The 23649-nt window shown below is 42.3% G+C and overlaps 1 protein-coding gene across 26 annotated transcripts in view; it reads right to left on the bottom strand.

Annotated features, from left to right (window-relative positions):
* Positions 1-2631: 2631 nt before the first annotated feature.
* The window catches only part of STAU1 (staufen double-stranded RNA binding protein 1), an 88347-nt gene continuing 67329 nt past the window's right edge, over positions 2632-23649 (bottom strand). For 15 of the 26 annotated variants that reach the window (XM_067012044.1, XM_067012045.1, XM_059036058.2 and 12 more), the window contains 8 exons: positions 11755-11985; positions 10459-10602; positions 8526-8672; positions 7120-7195; positions 6577-6896; positions 5845-5967; positions 4996-5081; positions 2632-4081 (listed from right to left, as the gene is read on the bottom strand). In XM_067012044.1, coding sequence (XP_066868145.1) covers positions 4066-4081; positions 4996-5081; positions 5845-5967; positions 6577-6896; positions 7120-7195; positions 8526-8672; positions 10459-10602; positions 11755-11985 — 1143 coding nt within the window. In that variant the 3' untranslated portion in view covers positions 2632-4065. The remainder of the gene's footprint in view (positions 4082-4995; positions 5082-5844; positions 5968-6576; positions 6897-7119; positions 7196-8525; positions 8673-10458; positions 10603-11754; positions 11986-23649) is intronic. The other 11 variants (XM_067012042.1, XM_067012043.1, XM_067012039.1 and 8 more) reach the window with 3 other exon arrangements.

Genomic DNA, 23649 nt, shown 5'->3' with positions numbered 1-23649 from the left:
GCCTACTTCCAACAAAGTAGGTTTTGATGAAAATATTTGTAAAAGAATGTACAAAGGAAATTACTTTAAAAATATCAAACAAGTTATTAAGCACATATGAAGCAAAGCAGTACCAATTTCCCAAATTATGTATAGTTTTTCCTAATAAAAATTGGTATGCCAAGAAGTCTGATTAGAATATGGAGTTGTAAAAACTAGTTTCATATGTATATTCTATATATACATTGTATATATACATTAAACACACCACTGCAAGCACACAGTGCCAAATACCAAGAAAACAGCTCTGCTGCTTTGATGACTAGAAACCACCCCCCCTCCAGTCTATGAGTTAGCCTTGCATCTTAACACACATCTCTTTAAAAGCCTATTTCAGAAAACTGGCTAACTCCTCCCTGCCAATCCAGCAATGCTTAAATGCTCAACAATCCATTATTTATGTATTTAGAAATTTTAATAAGTTTTTCTTGTCTGTTTTTAAGGGCACACAGATGTTTAAGCACTTAAACCAGAGATGGTAATGTCAGAAGTTTCTGAAGTTAAGTTTCATACAAACAGCTACACATCTCCATCTTCAGGTCTATTTCCTGGTGGTTGTATTCCACTGAGCTCCTATTAGCTTCTAGAGAGCAAGCAGCAGCATACTGCTTCTTGGGAATGGCCGGGTGTCTTTTCCCATGGGTCACAAGAACCCCAGAATCTAATAAGCCTTGGGACCCAGGCCAAGGTCTCCGTCAATGGGCATTCACCCTGCAAAGCTGTGCACATTAGCTCAGTGAGCTATGGAACAAAACCTAGACTCAGACATGACACTTTTTTAAGAGCTACGGTTCACATTCCTCAGCTCAAGAAGGCCTTTAAAAACAATACAAACCAGAACAAAACCCTGCTATGGGGAAATCATCCTTACTCATAAATATCTCCCTGCGGTAAGAGGAACTTAACAAAATTGACCTAATGTCAGTGCATCTGTTGTGGGGTGACCGAACCCCAAGTCTGTCTTCCCCAAGGACAACAGGAGCTGCTCCCCCTTTGCGGATCAATGCTCCTCAATTCTAAGACCCACTAGTCTTACTGTGGCTGACTCGCAGCTCTGATTTTTTTCAGACCTGCCTCTCAGGTGCCTTCCTGTCTGCTTTTCTGCCTATAGTCTGGAAACCAGAACTGCATATTGTCCCAAGGGCTAGTTTTGAGTCAAAGTTCTTACAACTCTTAGAGATCATGTTGGGATAAAACTTAGTGCAAACTTGATTCCCGGGCAGTTCTCTGAAAGCCTGTTGAGACAGAGATACTGCAGGTGAGTGAGTCCTCAGCAGGTGATGACAGCTACAGGGCCTTCACAGAGGCAAGACTAGTTTGAGAGTTTACAATACAATGTAAGAATAGTCAAGGACATCCCATCTGGACAGCTTTCCAAAGCAACCAGAAATACATCACCTTCAAAAAAACCTCCTTTCAAACCTGTAGATCCTTCCTAACAATACCCCAGATAGTAAGAGGAACTCTCCCCTTCTTGGAGTGCTGTCAATGAGGGCCAACTGGACTGCCAATTAGAAGTCATGAATTACTTCTAAGACTGTACTGTCCAGCCCTTTCCATCCTCCCTTCACAGTGTGGAGGGTCACCGGTTGGACACACTGTGAGGCAAGGAGGTGAGAGCTGGGCAGAGGCAGCAAGATCTCAGGGCAGGAGTGGAGGCAGTGGCTGGCAAGGCTGGGAGACTGGCTACAATCTCGATTCTGGAAAAGGTGCTAAAAACACAGCAGGGAAGGCTGTGAAGAACCCTGAGGTGCCAGAGGTATCAGGACCAACGCATGGCTTTTAAATATACAAATCGGTAGATGTGTGTGTATACATACACACAGATACACTTCCTAGCTGTCCACTCAGGGCCCAGCCACAACACGCCCCTAGCAGTGTGAGGTCTCAGGGCACCCAGATCTTGGTTTCTAAATGGCATCTATCACTAAAGAGGATCACGGCTTCTTGCAGAAATGCTGAATCCAGGATTGGAAAGGGAAAAATGCCTTTCCTTTCACTGCTTTTATCCCTGCCCTGCTGAGTCCCCTTCTACCCAGTAGCATTTTTCCATAATCTACTCACTTTCGGTGCTTCTTGCAGTCCAATCCACAGGCTGGTTTTATAGTGAACCACCTTTATGAGCACATTCTAAAATTTAAAAATAGAAAACCACCAGCCCACTCCGCAGCCAGACTAGAACGCAACGCCTCACCTTTACTCCTCCGAGCACGAGCCCGCCTGAGGGAAGTGACCAGGAAGCCTCTCTCCTCCTCAGTCATTTCTTTGGGTGACAATGTCAGGTTCAGATGAGAGGTGCCTCCCTTCACCCGGGCACCCACTCGCCCCTCACTGGCAGCAGTGCCCCCCACGCCATGCTTCCATGCCCTCACATCTTCCCTTACTGCTTCAGTTACTGCTCAACAGGACCAAAAATTCATTAGTAGCTGTTTATTGATCAATGGTTTGATATAAAGTTATTTCAGAATTTTGCCCAAATGGAATCACAAGCATTACAAAGTTTTTTTCTTAAAAATAAAAAAAGGATAGGGAGCAGGTTGGGAGGGACCAACCTAGCAGTAGTGGCATTTAAGAATAAATTAACAAAAAAAATTTAGTATTACTATTTATTGGTGACAAACACTAAGTTTTACTTACATTCCATGGGGAGAAAAAATTCCAGCGTAAACAATGAATCGAAGCAGTACTTAACTCGCAAGGCTACCGTGCTTTTCATCTGGACCATATGCAGGACCTCACTGCACACATTTCTGTGCACAGCAACACGACATCAAAGCAACACAGTTATAGAGATAAACACGGGTCATTCTTTTCAGCCCTACATGGAGATGTAATCAACAGTGTAAAGCACTCAAGGAAAATCGATCTGCAGTTGTAGATGTGCTACATGGAGATCATATCCTGTAGTGTAGTGAAAGCTATGTGTCTTCAAGAGTCATGTATCTATGTATGTATGTGTATATATATATATATGTATGTATATATATACACACACACAGTTTTCTTAATAATCTTTAAAACAAAGATCAAAGTTCATTTGTTTAAGTCCTGTTGTATTAACAAAAATAAAATAGAAAAGGAACCAAATGATTGTTTAAAGTTTAAAATTCCTAAATTGTCCAATTTATACAACTATGGGAGACTTCATCAAGGTTTCTGAGAAGTGCAGGACTGTTTCAGCTAAACCAGAGGGGGCACACAATTTGCATCACTGAAATGGTCCTGGGTTAGTCCAATGAAATAAAAATATATAACCACATACACATGGATATGATCTTTGCCGGTTAGATTACTGATAAGGTCAGCCTCAGACAAGTTTCTAAACTGTGCTATGTAACTAAATACAACTGAGAAACTCTCAAATGAAAATTTTATATAGTGTCATTTCAATCAAAGGAAAAATAATGAAACTAAGAATACGTATCTCTTTTGGAAGAGAGCAGTGGTGACGGTGTGGGTACCGCGGTAGGTGTGGGCCAGAGCACGCCGAGAAGGTCAGCTCAGGCTGAGTAGGAAGCATGTGATTTTCTCTGGTGCTTTAAGTTCTGGGGCCAGACTAAGGCCTCTCTCCAGCGTGGTGTCCAGGGTCTGTCCCAAAGTGTCTGACTGAGCCAGTTTGAGAAGGGGTCGGGTCATGCTTTCTGTTTCTTCTTTCACACAGCAAGAAAAAAAAAAGAGAAACAACCCACCCCAAAAAAACAAAACCAAAAAACAACCCCCCACCCTAACCAAGCGCTAGGGTGCCTGGGGCGTGGGCCCACTGGTTTCCCAGTGGCGCCAGGGTGCCCGGCAGGCCCGCCCGGCCCCCAGCAGCTGCTGCCGCGTGAGGAGAAACCATAGCACAGGCGAGCGGCCGTGCCGCTGCCTCCTCGGGGCCCCGCCTTCTTCACCACTGCTGTCTCCAGTCCTTTACCCATCGTGTCTCTCAGCCCACTGGAGGTATCAGAAGTTCCAAATTTTCAAAGCAGTTTCAGTATTTTCAGTATGTATGTTGGGATTTTTCAATGGTTCATGGCCAGATAAGGTTCAGCACCTCCCACACCTTTAAGGAAGAAAAAAACCAAAAATGACCCAAGTTTTGAAATTTAAGACAATTAAGCCATGTTAAAAATGAAACTAGCAGACATTGAGAAGTCCAATAGTTCAGGCCCCAGTTTATGATAACTGGATTAAGGTCTTCCCAGAATACACCATCAAGTGAAAACAGCAAAGAAGAGAATGGGTATGTAGTATGTTATCTCTAGGAGGAAAAGGAAGAAAATAAGGAAGAAAATAAGAAAATAATGTTTTCATAAAGAAACATACAGGAAAGGTACACAAGAAACTAATACAAATGTGATCTCTGGGGGGGGTGAAGAGAATGGTATGGATGAGGACTGCATGAGGGCAAGATGTATCACTGTGGACACCTTTTAAAATAATTTTGACTTTTGCACCATATGAATGTATTACCTACTGAAAGCTTAAAAAAAAGGGGGGGGGGGCTTCCCTGGTGGCACAGTGGTTGAGAATCTGCCTGCTAATGCAGGGGACACGGGTTCGAGCCCTGGTCTGGGAAGATCCCACATGCTGCGGAGCAATTAGGCCCGTTAGCCGCAACTACTGAGTCTGCGCGTCTGGAGCCTGCGCTCCGCAACAAGAGAGGCCGTGACAGTGAGAGGCCCGCGCACCGCGATGAAGAGTGGCCCCCACTCGCCGCGACTAGAGAAAGCCCTTGCACAGAAACGAAGACCCAATACAGCCATAAATTAATTGATTAATTAATTTAAAAAACAAAACAAAACAATTAAAAAAGAAGAAAAAAGTAGAGCTCTCTGCCCAAAACTTGGAAGCCTTTCAGGGCAAAGGGACAGAAAGTGACTAAGACAAGTATTTCACTACTAAGTTGAGCAGACAATTTGAATTTAATGCAAATGAGGAACAGAACTGCCTTTCCCTGTAGATCAGCTCACTCACACAGACATTGGTCCATTTCCTGTTCTTGGCATCTCTGTATTTTGTTGGTCCAACTCAGACAGCAACTTTAAAATGTTCAGTGCAGCCTAGCAGGAATGAAAAGGGAAGTCAAACCACGGCCACCGCTCAGGACCACAGTATACGACACTGAATAGTGAGTCGAGGGCTCCTCCAACTGCCCAACAAAACAAGTGGTCCCACTAAATAACCCTCTCATGTTTGAATTTTTAATTAAAAATATAAATTAAAAAATGTTATCCATGGTTACCTCACTGAATCACAACCTCTGTTAATTTTATTATATATTGCCTTCTAATATTTTTAACCTGTGGTCACCAGACTGTACAAATTTTATATCCCACTTTAAAATAAAACCTTATCATGTTTCCGTGTTAGAATTAGAATACGTTACCCTCGGTGACATTAATATGATGGGTACATTATGTTACATCAGGTGAATATACCAAAGTTTATGTCAATTTAATCAATTCTTTTTCTTTGTTTTAGTATTTCTTACAATAATAATTTCATCTGAACAGAACACCAAAACAAGGGGCTTTCTAAGTTGCCAGAACTGGGGCCTGCAATTCCTTGTTCTGGTCAGAGATGAACTGAATACAGCATCTGGATGCATTCCAGGATCCACCTCTCAGGTCAGCAAGGGAAGAGAGGAGAGGGGTTGGCCAAAGCCCATGAGTTCTGATCAACAGAATGAGAAATCAAGCCAGTAACCTAAGAAAAGTCTTCAAGAATATGAAACCTATAAATCAATCAACTGTTCTCGAAGTCTACAGGAGAACCCTTTTCCTGTCTTTCTCTGAGGCCAGCCCACCGTGTGGGGTAACGTACCATATCGTGGCAGGACTCCACATCCTTTCCAATACCGTGGCTGATCAGGGGCGGCTGAGAGGAGCAATTGATAAGAGATACAAATTCGTTCTTGTTGTTTTTGGGGAAGTCTTTGTATTCAACCTAAAGGGGAAAAGAAAACTGAGGCAAGGATAGGAAGGTGGGGAGTATAAGTGGGGCACAGGGCTGCGGCTCTGGGCCCAGTGAACAGAGATGACACCTCTCCCTGGTCTCAGCCTGACTTGCCTACACCAACTCCTGCTCAACAGGCACGAGAGACTCACAGTGGGGTCTGCTACTACGGGGCACTGAGGGCTGCAGGCAGGATGCCAGGGCCCCAGCTTCCAGAATCTTCCAGGAACCTAAATGTCTACTCAGAAACCCTGGTCTGGAAGAAGCCATGTCCTTTTCTAGCAGGCAGAAAAAGGGCCAGCACAATGAATCTGTTCTCACTGAAGTCTAAATTTGTAACTCTCACTGGATTCGAGGCTGTGTTATTATGGTTGGCCTGGATTTTTAAAAATTACCAAAGGTTGAGGATATTCTCTTACCATCCAGGGTTCTAATACTTCCCGTGCACCCTCCCTTCCTCAGGACCACTCTTTACCATGCTTCCCCCAACCATCCCCCTAGACAAAGAACTTGATTTAAAAAACAAGGTACTTAGTACTGAGAGAAACCAGAGATGACCTCACTGAGGTACAGACCACACAGCTCAGACCCAACAGTTACCTGGAATCCCTGGACTCTGGAAAGATAGTCCAACTGCTCAGAGGGTCTCGTGAGAGGTCCATGGGGTACGTGGCCTGAAGAGATGTTATTCTTTAAAATGGTCTCGGCTGTAGGCGAGGTGCCCCCATACAACAATTCACGGGCTATCATGGCAGTTACCGTGGCCTTGGCAGGGTTCGGAGCTACCCTGGTGAACTCTCTGGTGTGATGCCCTTGACTGACCCCTACGGCCTGGGCAACCTCGGGCACCATGGGAAGAATTCCAGCAGGCAGCTGCTGATGACTAAGATAAGGCATCCTGAACTCATCTTCTTTATTGCCTGGGGAGGGACATGCAGACAAATCAACTCAAGTCCACGTGCGCCGTGTGGAGAGATGCTGTAAAACCCCACGCTGGCCCTCCCCCAGCACACACAACAGCACAGGGGAAATGCAGAACCAAGCACTGAACACTAACTCATTACCTAGGTACCTGCTATTACCAGGAACCACGCAAAGCCCAGAATCACAGTCAGATCAAGACAATATTAACATCACACTTACTAGTCCCATTTTCATCCCCAGAGCCAGGTTCAAAAAACGTTACTTTTCTTCCATCCCCTGGTTTCTTTATGGGTGTCTTTAAAAAAAAAAAAAAAAAAAAAAAAAAAAGGCCATGAGCATCAATCAAACTGTTGAAAAATTAGTTCCTTCTGTCCAAAACTAAACAAACTCCAACCAGCACTAATCTTAGTTTATAAACTCTTAAGCGATAAGGGCACGGGCAGAAAGGCCCTCTCCCAAGGCCCCACCACTGGTCTGCTTGTGCCGCCAATGTGCCCACAGCAGAGCCCCCTGCTTTCTCCCAAAGCACACTGGCAGCCACGTCAGCCTGTCCACGAACAGCATCTAAGGGATGCGGCCTCTGTTCTGTGCTCACAAGAAGAGAGGGGAACGTTTAACCAGAGGAGCCTGAAGATGTTAGATTGACAGAGCTGACCAAGAAAGAAACTTTTAGGTTGATGCTAAATAATTAAACAAACGAAGAATATTCCCTGGAGCACACGTCTGACCGAAAGATAAAGTGACATAACCAAAGGCAACAAATGCAGGGGGAAAACGTTACTAGATAAAACTTTTGCCGAACACAAAGGTCTCCCTTCCGAGAAGGCAAAGGTGCCTATGATGCTCTGTAAGATTCTGGAATGAAAACCCCTAAAGCCAAGTCCAGGATCTCTACAGATTCTCTGATGAGTGTTTGGGATCCCAATTATTAACTATGTGGCCACAGCTGCTGCCACTTCTCTCTGCTGACAGGACTGACAGACATGACTGAATCAGTCCTGGTGTTTCCAAGTTTATCCTGAAAGGACCATCCAGCGACTGGAAACAAGGTCGGCCAAGGCTTTCACTGATGGTACTGCTTACCAACCTCGGCAGAAGTGCAATTTTCAATATGGGATCATTTTTGTCTAATGTTCAATTCATAAAGAGAAAGAAATCCCAAATCGAAACTAGGGATTTGGCCCTGACTCTATTATCACACTGTCTCAGTGTCCCAAGCATGTTCCACAACTAACAAAAGCCTAAGGCTGATAAGTCTTTTATGCAGGACTCACTCTAAGAGCACAAATGATAGAATCACACACATTAATTTCAAGTCCAATTAATTACCCATCATCCCACAAAAGGAGAGGAGCAAGGTGCCCTCCACCAAGCATCCCAGACCACAAAGATACTGAAACAGTTAACGACTTAACCCAGGCACCATGCCTGGAGCCATGGACATGCAACTCCCCTTCTGACCACATTATAATGAACCAAATGCTAGGACCCTGCTCAGCCAGGCTGCTTTACTGCCAGGAGGATGAAGCCTTGCCCTGAAGCTTAGCCCTGGAGGAGTCAGAGTCCTGAGGTGAGAAGGTCATCTTGCAATTAGAGAGCAAGGACACAGAGCCCTGAGCAGTCACCTTCTCCTCCGATTTGAGGGCTGGTTTGGTGGGCTGAGCCTGTGGGACTTTGAAACCAAGGATTTCCAGCATGTTCTCGGCTGCATTGCGTTTGGCCACCTTCTTATTGGTGCCTGATCCTTCTGCAGTGTGGTTTCCCACCTTCACCTGCATAAAGAAGGCAGAACTCAGATCAGGGCTTAACCCTTTAAAATAAAGACTGGTCAGGAACTGGAAAGAACCCAGAATGGTCAGAAGATGGATGGCTTAACAGTGGTGCCCTGGAGCTGGCTTGGGCCAGCCTGTGAGAGCCCATTATGAAATCCTGAGGAATCTGGAGAGTTGGCTGTTCAAGGTAGCTGTTATTAAACATTAAAGTATATAAGCTTATAATTAAACAAATTATTTTAACAAACAGAGGTAATTAATACTCCACATTCATCACTCCCTAACTGGACTCCATTTTACATTTGTCTATGCTTTTGAGGTTCTTTACACTTGTATGTGTATGGTGTCAATATGCAGCTACACATCTCTTTCCAACTCAGATGGAAAATGGCCGCAGTGAGAGTATTTATACCACAGAAATCTGCAACTACTACTTATCAAGGATTAAGTTATACTGTTGATTGTCTACTCTTAAGTGATGGAGAAAAGGTTAATAATGCAGATTAAGCTTTAAATTGTTGTCAAGTCTGCAGCCATGACATTAACTAATACAAAAAACTGAAACTTCCAGTCTTGGAAAATTATGATCTGATTCAGCAAAGAAGCCATTCATATTGTTGAAATGAGCGAAGTTCTGACATGTCTTTGTTGTTAATGTAAATAAAAATATCAACCAGTACTCATGCTAGTACCACAGTCATTCAACAATGACAGGAGCAAACCTCCTTCTGAACCTGAGAGGAATAGGAATTCACATGAGTCTCGTTCTGTAACGCTGCTATTCGTGACTGTCACACTGAAGTTACAGATGTATGACATTTACAAGAGTATTACATATTTTTTGTAAATTGCATGCTACACTTCCTTCCTATCAGTAAAGTTTATAACATACACATGTGTACATATAATACGTGTGCATATACGTGTATAGTCTCTGCACACACTGCCTTCCCCTAAGAGCTGGCTCTAGCACACATCACTGCTTACCAGCCCCTTCCAAGCTGGTCTTGACCGCAGACCAAAACCAAAAGCCCTCTCACAAAAGAGTCAAGGAAACCCTCCCTGGCCTGTGAAGGGGGGGGCTGAGGTGGAATCCCAACCGAGCATCTACCAGCCGTTTGATCCTAGGCAAATTACTGAGCCTCTCAACAAGCTGCAATTTTCTCTTGTACACAGAAGGGTCATTACTCTTCCTGCCCTCTGACTGCAGAGGTGAAACACACCAGGCTAACTGATGCTGCTTTATAAGCTGTAAGCTGCTATGCAGAGTGAAGTATTCTGTTTTTCACCAGAAAACACTATTAAATTCAAATCACAAATCCAGCTGCCCGTGTGAATAACTGTTTAATAAGCTAAGGTGCATGGAGAAACACTCTGTACAATTCTAAGGTGTAAACCCAATCCCCGGACTCCAGATTCTATAGAAGGATCAGGAGGAGCAGAAACAGATCCTTTGTATAATTTATAAAACTTCTGAAAAGAACAATATTAACCTTCAATAAGTAACAAAGAAAAAAAGTTACCCACGATTCCCCCACTCCTCTAAACAGGCGCAGTGAGTCCAGGCTCCTACCTGTTGATACAGCAGCACGTGTGATGTGCAGACAAGCATGTTTAAAGGCATCAGATGAGTGCAGGCAACATGGTCTAATAACAGTAACATCTGGTGGCAGGGAGTGCCCCCTGGACCTGGCCTCCTGGGGAAAGGTGTCCAGACCCTGGACTACCTCAGGCCCTGAGACAGGAGGCGGTCAGAGAAGGGCCGCCCACAAGCCGGCTGACCCACCTGCATCACAAACTCCCTGCGGCGCGGGAGGCCTCGCTCAGTGAGGAGGAGGTACTCTGGCTCTTTCTCCTTTTTTGCCTGCTGGATCTGGGCCAGTCTGCTAATCGGGTTCATCCCCTGGCCGTATTCCGGGCTGCTTTGTAGCTGAGGAACAATGAATGTAGAAACCATGTGCCATGTTAGTCATAGAAAGGACCTGGCCAATTCAGAGACCAGGACATGACAGTTGATTACTTCTATGTTGTTCTAACGGCTCAGAATTAATCAGATCTTTTTTAAACCTTTTTTTAACTGAAAGATGCCTAATGATTTTCTCTGATCGCTCTGAGGTGATTTTAAGGTCTTCTTAGCAAACCAACCTCACCATTCACTACGAGTAGGCAAGCACCATTGTAATGTCTGCTTTTGAACAATAAATGTCAACATATGATACTAAATGAAGAGGTAGAAAAAATATAACAAACTCTTTCTAAAACTTCCCAAAAGTCTACATTATAAGGATGGGTTCCCAGCTTTCTTAACAATGACTCAAAATCCAGAAACCATTAAAAATATATATATTCAAGCTATTGCCATGTGGAAAGAACCTAAAAATCCCACAGTTACTTCCTGGTGGCCACCTTCCATGCCAGTGACTCCTTACCCACTTACCGATTTCCAGGATACTTTAAGTGGAAAAAGGGAACTGCCAAAGTATGCTAACTTTCACACGTACAGAATGCTAACTTATGTGTGAGAAAAACTTGGATTTTGATACAACATGAAACTATACTGACAATCAGAACAGATATTGGTGTTCATAAATGTCCCCGAATGGACCCCTGTCCCTTCTTTGGGAGGGTGAGGGATAGTGTAATTTCTGATAGGTCCTTTAGCGTGACTCAAAAATAAGAAGAAGGTGTATACGTCTGACTCTTACGCCTGGCCTGCCCCAGACATCTCCCCGCCCAGGAATCTCCTGCGCATTCAGAACCGCGCAGTGGGCAATGAGACGGAGGCAGCATAATTGAACTATTCTCCCCGCAGATGGGCAGCGCAGCTGCCAACACACAGCTCCTCACTGTGATCACACCCAGACGGGCGTGGCCGCCTGCAGAGGCCTCCACTGCAGCCGGCACAGTGTCCCTGTCGCGGCCTAACCTGGGACTCCTGTGAGAGCAACACAAGGTGGCCCCTGTAAAGGCTCTCCGAGGCCGGGCCTGTGCCTGCCAGCTCCTGGCCTCTTGCACCAGACTTCTAAGCCCCCAGCTGCCTTTGGGCAATGAAAACGCCCTCTTCATTCAGAAAAGTCCTTACCCTGACTATGGATTTTGTTTTCTTTTTGATTCTGGGCTTCACTCGCTCAACTGTAGGCAGGGGCGGTAACTTCTTCAGCTCCTCAAGAACAGCTATAGCAGCATTTTTCTTTGAAATCTTCTTGCTCTTCCCTTCACCTTCCCCCACAAACTCCCCAACCGACACCCTGGTCACAAAGCTCTTCATGTGGGGTGGGCCACTCTCCCGGGCAACCTGTTTTAGAGGGAAAGACTGAGTGAAAGCGTGACAGACACTCATTACCAGCTGCACGGCACACTGGTCAGCACACTACTTCACACAAAACACAGGAAAAGGGGAATTGAGGACAAGACCCATTAAATAAAGGGAGTGTAAACATTGATAATCCTGAACAAGCTTTCTCTTCCCATTTCTTTTTTTTCCCCCAAACTTGTTAATGTTCTCAGGTCTGATGAGTCCAAAACAGACATGGAATAGGAAATATTTTCTACTCCCGCCAACCCAGGGTCACAGACTGTCCTGAGTTTAGTGAGCTCCCCTGTAAACGGCAGAAAGGAAACTGGCCCAGCAAAGCCCAGCAATAAATGCAGCACACAGAGTTCAAGTTTAATATTTGCTCTGAGCTGCCAGCCAAGATTGAGCTTATTAAATACTGGCTGCTCTACAGCTGTAAAAAGGAATAAGAAAATCTCCAAGCACATAAAGTGATTTCCAGTACATAGTAACTGAAAAAAGCAAACTGCAAGAGTGTACAAAGGGTGAGGGGAGGGTGTTAAATCTATGTATACATATACACACACATATAAATAGACACATAAGTGTGTATGTTTATATGCTTATTTTTGCAAAAAGAAACTCAGGAAGGATAAAGCAGAAACCAATGGAATCAGTTTCCTATAGCAGGTGGGAGGGATTGGGAGACGAGATGACACTTCTGAATATATCTTTTTGTGTAGCTTTGACTCTTGGAACCATTTAGTATTACACATATTAAATATATAAGAATAAGTCAACAGAGATGGGGGAAAATACTAAAATGGAATATGAACAGAAACCTAATTGTAATTGAAGTGATTACATAATCACACAGAAGGAAAATAAAAATCAAATCCAACCTACATGAGCCAAGATACCCTTGAAAAGAACAACTGAGTTAGCAGACTTACACTGCCAGATTTCAAGACTTTCTGTAAAGTTACAGCATCTACAACATCATGGTATGGTTTAAGGATAAACCAAAAGATCAATAAAACAGAACAGAATGTAGAAATAGACCTGCACATAGACGGTCTTTTGATTTTTGGCAAACACACCAAAGCAAATCCAAAGTCTTTTTTTTTAATGACAATGGAGCAACTAGATATCCACGTGGGGAAAAAACTGAACCAAGATTCTAAACTCAACCAAAAACAAAAATTAACTGAAGCTAGAACACAGACCCAAACATGAAAGCTAAAACTATAAAGCTTTCAGAAGAAAACAAAGGAGAAAACTTCATGACCATGAGGTTGGCAAAGAATTCTTAAAGACAAAAAACACAAATTAGAAGTCCTCAAAATTAAAAACTGCTCATCAAAAGACAACATTTAAAAATTTAAAAAGGGGACTCAGAATGGGAGAGAACATTTGCAATATATGTACCAAAAAAAGGAATTATATCCAGAACATTTAAAGAATTCCTACAAGTCAATAATAAAAAGACAAATATTCAACTAAAAAAAATACTTCAACAGGTACTTTGGGCAAGGATGTGGAGCACGTGGTGGGAGTGTAAATTGGTACCATCACTTTGGGAAATAGTTTTGAGAATTTTTATAAACACCTACCCTTTGACTTAGCAATTCTGAGTGCACATGCACCCAAGACTTATCAACCTTATTTATAATGGTTCCCAACTATCCAATATCTATATTCATACACTGGAATACCACTCAGCATTAAACTACCGATACACATAGATAAGACTTAAAAGCATTCTGTTAAGGATAAGAAACTCAACACCCAACAATCCATATTGTATCTTTTTTTTTTAACATCTTTATTGGAGTATAATTGCTTTACAATGTTGTGTTAGTTTCTGCTGTATAACAAAGTAAATCAGCTATACGTATACATATATCCCCATATCCCCTCCCTCTTGCATCTCCCTCCCACCCTCCCTATCCCACCCCTAGGTGGTCACAAAGCATCGAGCTGATCCCCCTGTGCTATGCAGCTGCTTCCCACTAGCTATCTATTTTACGTTTGGTAGTGTATATATGTCAATGCTACTCTCTCACTTCATCCCAGCTTACCCTTTCCCCTACCCATGTCCTCAAGTCCATTGTCTACGTCTGCATCTTTATTCCTGTGCTGCCCCCTAGGTTCATAAGAACCAGTTTTGTTTTGTTTTAAGATTCCACACATATGTGTTAACATACTGTATTTGTTTTCTTTTTCTGACTTCCATATGACCCAGCAATCCCACTACTGGGCATATACCCTGAGAAAACCATAATTCAAAAAGATACATGCACCCCAATGTTCACTGCAGCCCTATTTACAATAGCCAGGACATGGAAGCAACCTAAGCGTCCATCAACAGATGAATGGATAACAAAGATGTGACACATACACACAATGGACTATTACTCAGCCATAAAAAGAAATGAAATTGAACTATTTGTAGTGAGGTGGATGGATCTAGAGTCTGTCATACAGAGTGAAGTAAGTCACATTGTATCTTTTTATTTATACGAAGTCTAAGAACACAGAAAACAAAATCTATAGTGATTACAGAAAGCAGCTTCTTCTGGCTAGAAAGGAGCACAGGGACTTATGGAGGTTATGATAATGTTCTATATCTGGATCTGGGTAGTGAATCATGGGTTTTTACACGTTAAAATTTAATGGGCTGTGCACTTAAGATACATACATTACTCTATAATAGACTGTTAGCATAGGGAAAAAAATAATCCAAGCAAGTTAGGAAAACAATGCTCTGAATATACATATTCAGTATAAAGATAAAAAGAACTGCAAAGATAACTTAAACTTGGACTTCCCTGGTGGTGTAGTGGTTAAGAATCCACCTGCCAATGCAGGGGACATGGGTTCGAGCCCTGGTCCAGGAAGATCCCACATGCCGCAGAGCAACTAAGCCCGTGTGCCACAACTACTGAGCCTACAGGCTGCAACTACTGAAGTCCACACGCCTAGAGCCCATGCTCTGCAATGAGAAGCCACTGCAATGAGAAGCCCTCACACTGCAATGAAGAGTAGCCCGCTGCAAGTAGAGAAAGCCTGCACAGCAATTAAGACCCAATGCAGCCAAAAATTTTTTTTTAATTATTTTAATTAAAAAAAAAAAAAAGAAAATGTTCTTCAACTGGTAAATGCATGAATAAGTTGTGGTACATCCATACAATGGAACATTATTCAGAAATAAAAAGAAATGAACTATTGATATGTATAACATATGGACTCAAAATCTGCATTGTGTTAAGTTAAAAAGCCACACAGGGGCTTCCCCGGTGGCGCAGTGGTTGAGAGTCCGCCTGCTGATGCAGAGGACACGGGTTCGTGCCCCGGTCCGGGAAGATCCCACATGCCACGGTGCGGCTGGGCTCGTGAGCCATGGCCGCTGAGCCTGCGCATCCGGGCCTGTGCTCCGCAACGGGAGAGGCCACAACACTGAGAGGCCCGCGCACCGCAACAACAACAACAACAAAAAAGCCCCACAAAAGGCAAAATACTCTTGCCAGTAGATGTGTAATCTGGAAAGATCACAAAATTTCCAAAGGGACAACACTGAACACACTGTATCTGGTTGGCCATTTGTTAAAAGGTGAGAGGCCTGAGGGAAGGAATGGTACAAGGAACTCTGGCCTTTGTTATCATGATTTACAGTTATGGAAAGGTCATGTCTGAGTTGTGTTTTCTAAGATGGCTTTATATTTTTATGTGCTCCCTCCAGGCTTCTCAAAATGTTAATACTCATCCCGTTAAATAGGTAAAGGGAAAGCCCAAAAGGGGCAAAAAAAAAAAAAAAAAAAAAAAAAAAGCAATAAATTCTCTAATTCCATGTATGTAATATTTTGAAAAAAAGCAAAACTGTAGGGACAGATCAATGGTTGCCCAAGGCTGAGGATGGAGGGAAGGGACTGACTGCAAGGGGACACAGGGGAAACTTTATGGGGTGAAAGATGTTCTTTATCTTAATTGTGGTGATAGTTACACAGCCATACCATCAAAACACATCAAATTACATACTTAAGTAGGATGAATTTTACTTTATGTAAATTATACCTCAAGGAATCAGACTGCTCATCCCCCCTCCCCACCCCAAGAAAAGCTGATAGAGGCATATCAAAGGATACAGGAGCTAGTCTGAATGGCAATTTGAACATCAAAATGATTAGCAACAATAATGGAGTAACACTTTGAATGCATCTATACTAATATAAATTAATATAATATAAGGCAGGAGGAGATTTTCTTTGGACATGCAGAAAATCAACATTTGACATCCACCACAGTAATAACTGGTGCTGGGAAGAATGATCAATGACTGCTAGAAACACTGAGGAACTCTGTAAGGGCATAGCCTTCAAGCATCTCCCCACAGGTTATGGATTAACTATAAAGGGAAAGGAAGTCTCCACAGAGTGGCACACGTCTGGTGTAGGCAATGAAACTAATATCACTAACACTCGGATAAAATGACATCATGTGCTGCTGAGAAGAACCAACATTACTTCTGTAGTGCTCCCTGCCAAAAAATGCATAACCTGAAACTAACCATGAGGAAACAATCCGACAAACCCAAATTGAGGGCCATTCTACAAAATAACTGACTTTTAAAAAAAATACCAATATCATATATACAGATTGCCAACAAACACATGAAAGAATGCTCAACATCATTAATCATTAGAGAAATGCATATTACAACTACAATGAGCTATCATCTCACACCGGTCAGAATGGTCATCATCAAAAAATCTAGAAACAATAAATGCTGCAGAGGGTGTGGAGAAAAGGGAACCCTCTTGCACTGTTGGTGGGAATGTAAACTGATACAGCCACTATGGAGAACAGTACGGAGGTTCCTTAAAAAACTAAAAATAGAACTACCATACAACCCAGCAATCCCACTACTGGGCATATACCCTGAGAAATCCATAATTCAAAGAGTCATGTACCAAAATGTTCACTGCAGCTCTATTTACAATAGCCAAGACATGGAAGTAACCTAAGTGTCCATCGACAGATGAATGGATAAAGATGTGGCACATATATACAATGGAATATTACTCAGCTATAAAAAGAAATGAAATTGAGTTATTTGTAGTGAGGTGGATGGACCTGGAGTCTGTCATACAGAGTGAAGTAAGTCAGAAAGAGAAAAACAAATACCATATGCTAACACATACATGTGGAATCTAAGGAAAAAAAAAGGTCATGAAGAACCTAGAGGCAAGACAGGAATAAAGACACAGACCTACTAGAGAATGGACTTGAGGATACGGGGAGGGGGAAGGGTAAGCTGGGACGAAGTGAGAGAGTGGCATGGACATATATACACTACCAAACGTAGGGTGGATAGCTAGTGGGAAGCAGCCGCATAGTACAGGGAGATCAGCTCAGTGCTTTGTGACCACCTAGAGGGGTGGGATAGGGAGGGTGGGAGGGAGGGAAATGCAAGAGGGAAAAGATATGGGAACATATGTATATGTATAACTGATTCACTTTGTTGTAAAGCAGAAACTAACACCACTGTAAAGCAATGATACTGCAATAAAGATGTTGGAAAAAAAAAAAGAAACATAACATTGTAAAGCAACTATACTCCAATAAAGATGTTAAAAAAAAAATACCAATATCATAAAAGACAAAAAAAACAAACGCTGAGGAACTGTTACAGATTAAAGGAGACTAAAGAGATACATCAGCTAAACGCAATGTGTGATTCTGTACCAGACTCAAGACCAGGAAAATACTTTCTCTAAAGGACATCATGGGGACAACTGGCAATATGTGAATCTAGGATGTATGTTAGGTAACAGTATTACAGCAATGCTAAATTTCCTGTATTGACAATCAGATTATAGTTATTTTAAGATAATGTCCTTGTTCTTAAGAGGCACATACTGAAATATTAGGAGTCAAAGGGCATGATGTCTGCCACTTGCTCTCAAATGATTCAGCAGAATAAAAAATAGAAAAATATGTACATTTACAGAGGAAAAAAAAGCAAATGTGCTAAAATGTTAACCACTGGTGAATCTATGTGAAGGATACATTCACTGCCCTACGCTTGCAACTTTTCCATTGGTTTGAAATGTTTCCAAATAAAAAGTTGAAAAGATGGCTAGGAAAACTGTGTGAGCCCAAGAACTGGCTGTGCTGTGCTCAAAGGTGAGAAAGGGAGGCATCTCAAAGAGTGGCCTCACTGCCCTACAAAGGAAGAGGTTTGTTGGGAAGAGCCCCGCTCGCACAGGTGCTTGCAGACTGATCTTAGAGAGCCCCCCATATGCCCTCCCACACTGACAGCCTATATTCCAAATGCTCCCTCCTTGAACAGTGCTCTCCACGTCCTCAGATGAGACTCGAAAAGTAACGGTAGCCACCCTGATGGCTCACTTCAGATTCACAGTCCATCCTGGTCCCTCAGCAACCATTTTCATTGTCTGCTCACATCATAATCCCACCAACCTACATCTGCAGTTTAACCTAGAATGTATTTAGTGGGATCAAGTCACAACTGCCTCCCAGTGACTATATCAATCAGCACCATAACATTTTCTAACTAAAACTATGTATTTTATCAAAAATCTAGCTGTATACACTTATCTGGAAAGCTATATGAATGGTTCCTGTCTTCTCTACTGCACACTTAACTCAGCTTCTAACATGACATATCTTACTGTCAAAAAAAAAAACAAAAACAAAAAACAAAAACTATTCTATTCATTTATTCAATAAATATTTCCCGAGCATCCAATATAGGCCAGGGAATCTTCCAGATACCAGAGCTAGAACTGTAGGGAAAAAATAAAAGCTTTGCTCAACCTAATAATGGAAGCTGATATGAACTTTTGATATGTGAGAGCTATTTAATATAAGCACTCATATTAACAAACTCAATGACACTACCTACACACAAACTGTCATGTTTTAAATTATTACTTTAAGAGATATCCACCACCACAGGGCACTCCCACAATTTCCTTTGTGACTACCTGACAATACCCTGCTAAGTGTTACATATTCCTGAACAGAAGTATGAAAGCAAAATCTAAAACCTAAACAAAAGTATAGGTCGGACAGAGGCAATCTGGTCCCCAAATCCCAAAGAGCAAAAGTATAAAATGGCAATCCCTCACTAAGGTCCAGAAAGCTCTGTGACTCTCAGGCAAAGCAGCAATTGGTGTAGGCAGGTGACAAGCTTCACAAGGATCTAGGGCCCTGGCCCCAGCAGTCACCTCGGTGACCCAAGAAGCCAGGCATCTCCCATTCCCACAATCTTTGTACCCCTCCCTCCAATCTTTAAACATCCATTCTTGTGCCACGCTAATCCCTCAGCAGGGAAAGAAGCATTTCTTCCCTTTCCCGCAACAGGTTCCCAGGGAGACCGTGTGGCTTCTCCTGGTGAAGCTCCCACCTAGTTCCCACTCAACAACTAGCCCTGTCATTCTGTGCATCCCCTGTCTCATCGCCTCCCCAGCCACCACCTCCCACCCAGGACAGAGGCAGAAAGGCTGGAAGGGATGTAGGGCCAGGTAAGATGCCAGCCCGAGAGCCATCTGGTGCACTGCACTCTGGAAAGGGGACAATATAAACTGGTCCTGCCTGCCAGGAAGGGGCAGGGATGGGTGTGGGGGGGTGTGGGATGGCCCTGTGAGCCAAGTGCCGCTCCCTACCCCCACCTGTGCCTCATGGCAACAGATGAGTCTGGAGGTCACAAATCACCATCACCCAGCTGATGGCATAAGGACTGAACTCAGGAGCCAGTTTAGGGCATTAGCACATAATAGAAGAAGGTATATATTTCATGAGAGTCAGACATGAAATTTGGGGATCACCTACTACAAAAGTAAAGTATTTTACAGGACAATAAACTTCAGGTAGACTTTTTTAAAAAGAAATCGGCCAAAAGAAGTTTATGAACCACTTGTAATTGTTTTAAGCAGATGTCCCACCTCAAATTACATTTGCCTGAAGTAACAAATACGTTGAGTTTTAAAGATCTTTGGAAGATTAAACCTATACTCTTTATAACTTTGAAAGACCAAATAGTTGATAAAGAAATCTATTAAAACACAACCTTGCATAACCAAGCACAGAATCAAAAGAAAGAATTTGCAAAGAATTTTTGAAAATTAGGGAACCTTTAAAAAAAATTCCCCCTTACTTGCCTAACCTATTTGGACTCACTGTGTTTTTGAAGAAAACACATACTAAATGTACTTTATTTTCCATTTTGAACTAAGAATCATTAATTGTTGTTTTTAGACCACAAAGTCTCCAACAACAAATGCGGTTACTGAATGGGTGAACTGGGAGGCACACACTGGACAACGACAAAACTTATGTCTTTTTTAACAATTACTCTGACATTTTTAGGGACCACTTAAGGAGATTCTTAATATTTGGAGGGTAGCAGATGCTTTTGAGACTCTTACGAAGGCAACGGACCCTCCCGCCAGAAGAAAACACATGTGAACATCAAGAGGATCCCCTTCAGACCATTTTAGAAGGTTAATGGACCGACAGAGGCCAGCTGTGGACCGTCTAGATATCCATGGCTGCCCTAGGAATAAGTACTGCTTTGCTAAATAAATATAAAGTTTGAATCTTTAATGGAAAAATCAAAAGCTTTACAGACAAGCAAAAGCTAAGAGAATTCAGCACCACCAAACCAGCTCTACAACAAGTGCTAAAGAAACTTCTCTAAGTGGGAAACACAAGAGAAGAAAAGGACCTACAAAAACAAACCCAAAACAATTAAGGAAATGGTCATAGGAACATACATATTGATAATTACCTTAAACATGAAAGGATTAAGCGCTCCAACCAAAAGACACAGGCTTGCTGAATGTATACAAAAACAAGACTCATATATATGCTGTCTACAAGAGACCCATTTCAGACCTAAGGACACATACAGACTGAAAGTGAGGGGATGGAAAAAGATATTCCATGCAAATGGAAATCAAAAGAAAGCTGGAGTAGCAATACTCATATCAGATAAAATAGACTTTAAAATAAGGAATGTTACAAGAAACAAGGAAGGACACTACATAATGATCAAGGGATCAATCCAAGAAGATATAACAATTATAAATATATATGCACTCGACGTAGGAGCACCTCAATACATAATGCAACTGCTAACAGCTATAAAAGAGGAAATCAACAGTAACACAATAATAGTGGGGGACTTTAAACACCTCACTTACAGCAATGGACAAATCATCCAAAATGAAAATAAATAAGGAAACAAGCTTTAAATGACACAATAGACCAGATAGATTTAATTGATATATATAGAACATTCCATCTAAAAACAGATTAAACTTTTTTCTCAAGTGAGCACGGAACATTCTCCAGGATAGATCACATCTTGGGTCACAAATCAAGCCACAGTAAATTTAAGAAAATTGAAATCATATCAAGCATCTCTTCTGACCACAACACTATGAGATTAGAAATAAATTACAGGGAAAAAAATGTAAAAAACACAAAACATGGGACTTCCCTGGTGGCACAGTGGTTGAGAGTCTGCCTGCCAATGCAGGGGACACGGGTTCGTGCCCTGGTCCAGGAGGATCACACATGCCGCAGAGCGGCTGGGCCCGTGAGCCATGGCCGCTGAGTCTGAGCATCCAGAGCCTGTGCTCGGCAATGTGAGAAGCCACAACAATGAGAGGCCCGCGTAACACCAAGAAAAAAAAACCCCACAAAACACATGGAAGGGGGCTTCCCTGGTGGCGCAGTGGTTGAGAGTCCGCCTGCCGATGCAGGAGACACGGGTTCGTGCCCTGGTCCGGGAGGATCCCACGTGCCGTGGAGCGACTGGGCCCGTGAGCCGTGGCCGCGGAGCCTGTGCGTCCGGAGCCTGTGCTCCGCAATGGGAGAGGCCGCGACAGTGAGAGGCCCGCATACCGCAAAAAAAAAAAAAAAAAAAAAAAAAAACACATGGAGGCTAAATAGTATGTTACTAAATAACCAAGAGATCACTGAAGAAATCAAAGAGGAAATAAAAAAATACCTAGAGGGCTTCCCTGGTGGCGCAACAGTTGAGAGTCCGCCTGCCGATGCAGGGGACATGGGTTTGTGCCCCGGTCCGGGAGGATCCCACATGCCGCAGAGCAGCTGGGTCCCGTGAGCCATGGCCACTGAGCCTGCACGTCTGGAGCCTGTGCTCCACAATGGGGCCACAACAGTGAGAGGCTTGCGTACCACAAACAAACAAACAAACAAACAAAAAACCCTAGAGACAAATGACAACTAAAACACAACGATCCAAAACCTATGGGATGCAGCAAAAGCAGTTCTAAGAGGGAAGTTTATAGCTATACAAGCCTACCTCAAGAAACAAGAAAAATCTCAACTAAACAATCTAACCTTACACCTAAAGGAATTAGAGAAAGAAGAACAAACAAAATCCAAAGTTAGCAAAAGGAAAGAAATCATAAAGATCAGAGCAGAAATAAATGAAATAGAAACAAAGAAAACAATAGCAAAGATCAATAAAACTAAAAGCTGGTTCTTTGAGAAGATAAACAAAATTGATAAACCATTAGCCAGACTTATCAAGAAAAAAAGGGAGAGGACTCAAATCAATAAAATTAGAAATGAAAAAGGAGAAGTTACAACAGACACCGCAGAAATACAAAGCATCCTAAGGGACTACTACAAGCAACTCTATGTCAATAAAATGGACAACCTGGAAGAAATGGACAAATTCTTAGAGAGGTATAACCTTCCAAGACTGAACCAGGAAGAAACAGAAAATATGAACAGACCAATCACAAGTAATGAAATTGTAACTGTGATTAAAAGTCTTCCAACAAACAAAACTCCAGGACCAGACGGCTTCACAGGTGAATTCTACCAAACATTTACAGAAGAACTAACACCCATCCTTCTCAAACTCTTGCAAAAACTTGCGGAGGAAGGAACACTCCCAAACTCTTTCTATGAGGCCAGCATCACCCTGATACCAAAACCAGACAAAGATACTACAAAAAAAGAAAATTACAGACCAATATCACTGATGAATATAGATGCAAAAATCCTCAACAAAATACTAGCAAACAGAATCCACCAACACATTAAAAGGATCATACACACCAGTGGGATTTATCCCAGGGATGCAAGGATTCTTCAATATATGCAAATCAATCCATGTGATACACCACATTAACAAACTGAAGAATAAAAACCATATGATCATCTCAATAAATGCAGAAAAAGCTTTGGACAAAATTCAACACCCATTTATGATAAAAACTCTCCAGAAAGTGGCCATAGAGGGCACCTACCTCAACATAATAAAGGCCATATATGACAAACCCACAGCAAACATCATTTTCAATGGTGAAAAACTGAAGCATTTCCTCTAAGATCAGGAACAAGACAAGGACCTCCACTCTCACCACTATTATTCAACACAGTTTTGGAAGTCCTAGCCATGGCAATCAAAGAAGAAAAAGAAATAAAAGGAATACAAATTGGAAAAAAAGAAGTAAAACTGTCATTGTTTGTGATGACATGATACTATACATAGAGAATCCTAAAAATGCCACCAGAAAACTCCTAGAGCTAATCAATGAATTTGGTAAAGTTGCAGGATACAAAATTAATGCACAGAAATCTCCTGCATTCCTATACACTAATGATGAAAAATCTGAAAGAGATATTAAGGAA

The sequence above is a fragment of the Kogia breviceps genome, chromosome 14 (assembly GCF_026419965.1).
Source record: "Kogia breviceps isolate mKogBre1 chromosome 14, mKogBre1 haplotype 1, whole genome shotgun sequence".
Taxonomy (NCBI): domain Eukaryota; kingdom Metazoa; phylum Chordata; class Mammalia; order Artiodactyla; family Physeteridae; genus Kogia; species Kogia breviceps.
This window is presented reverse-complemented; position numbering and strand designations above follow the sequence as displayed.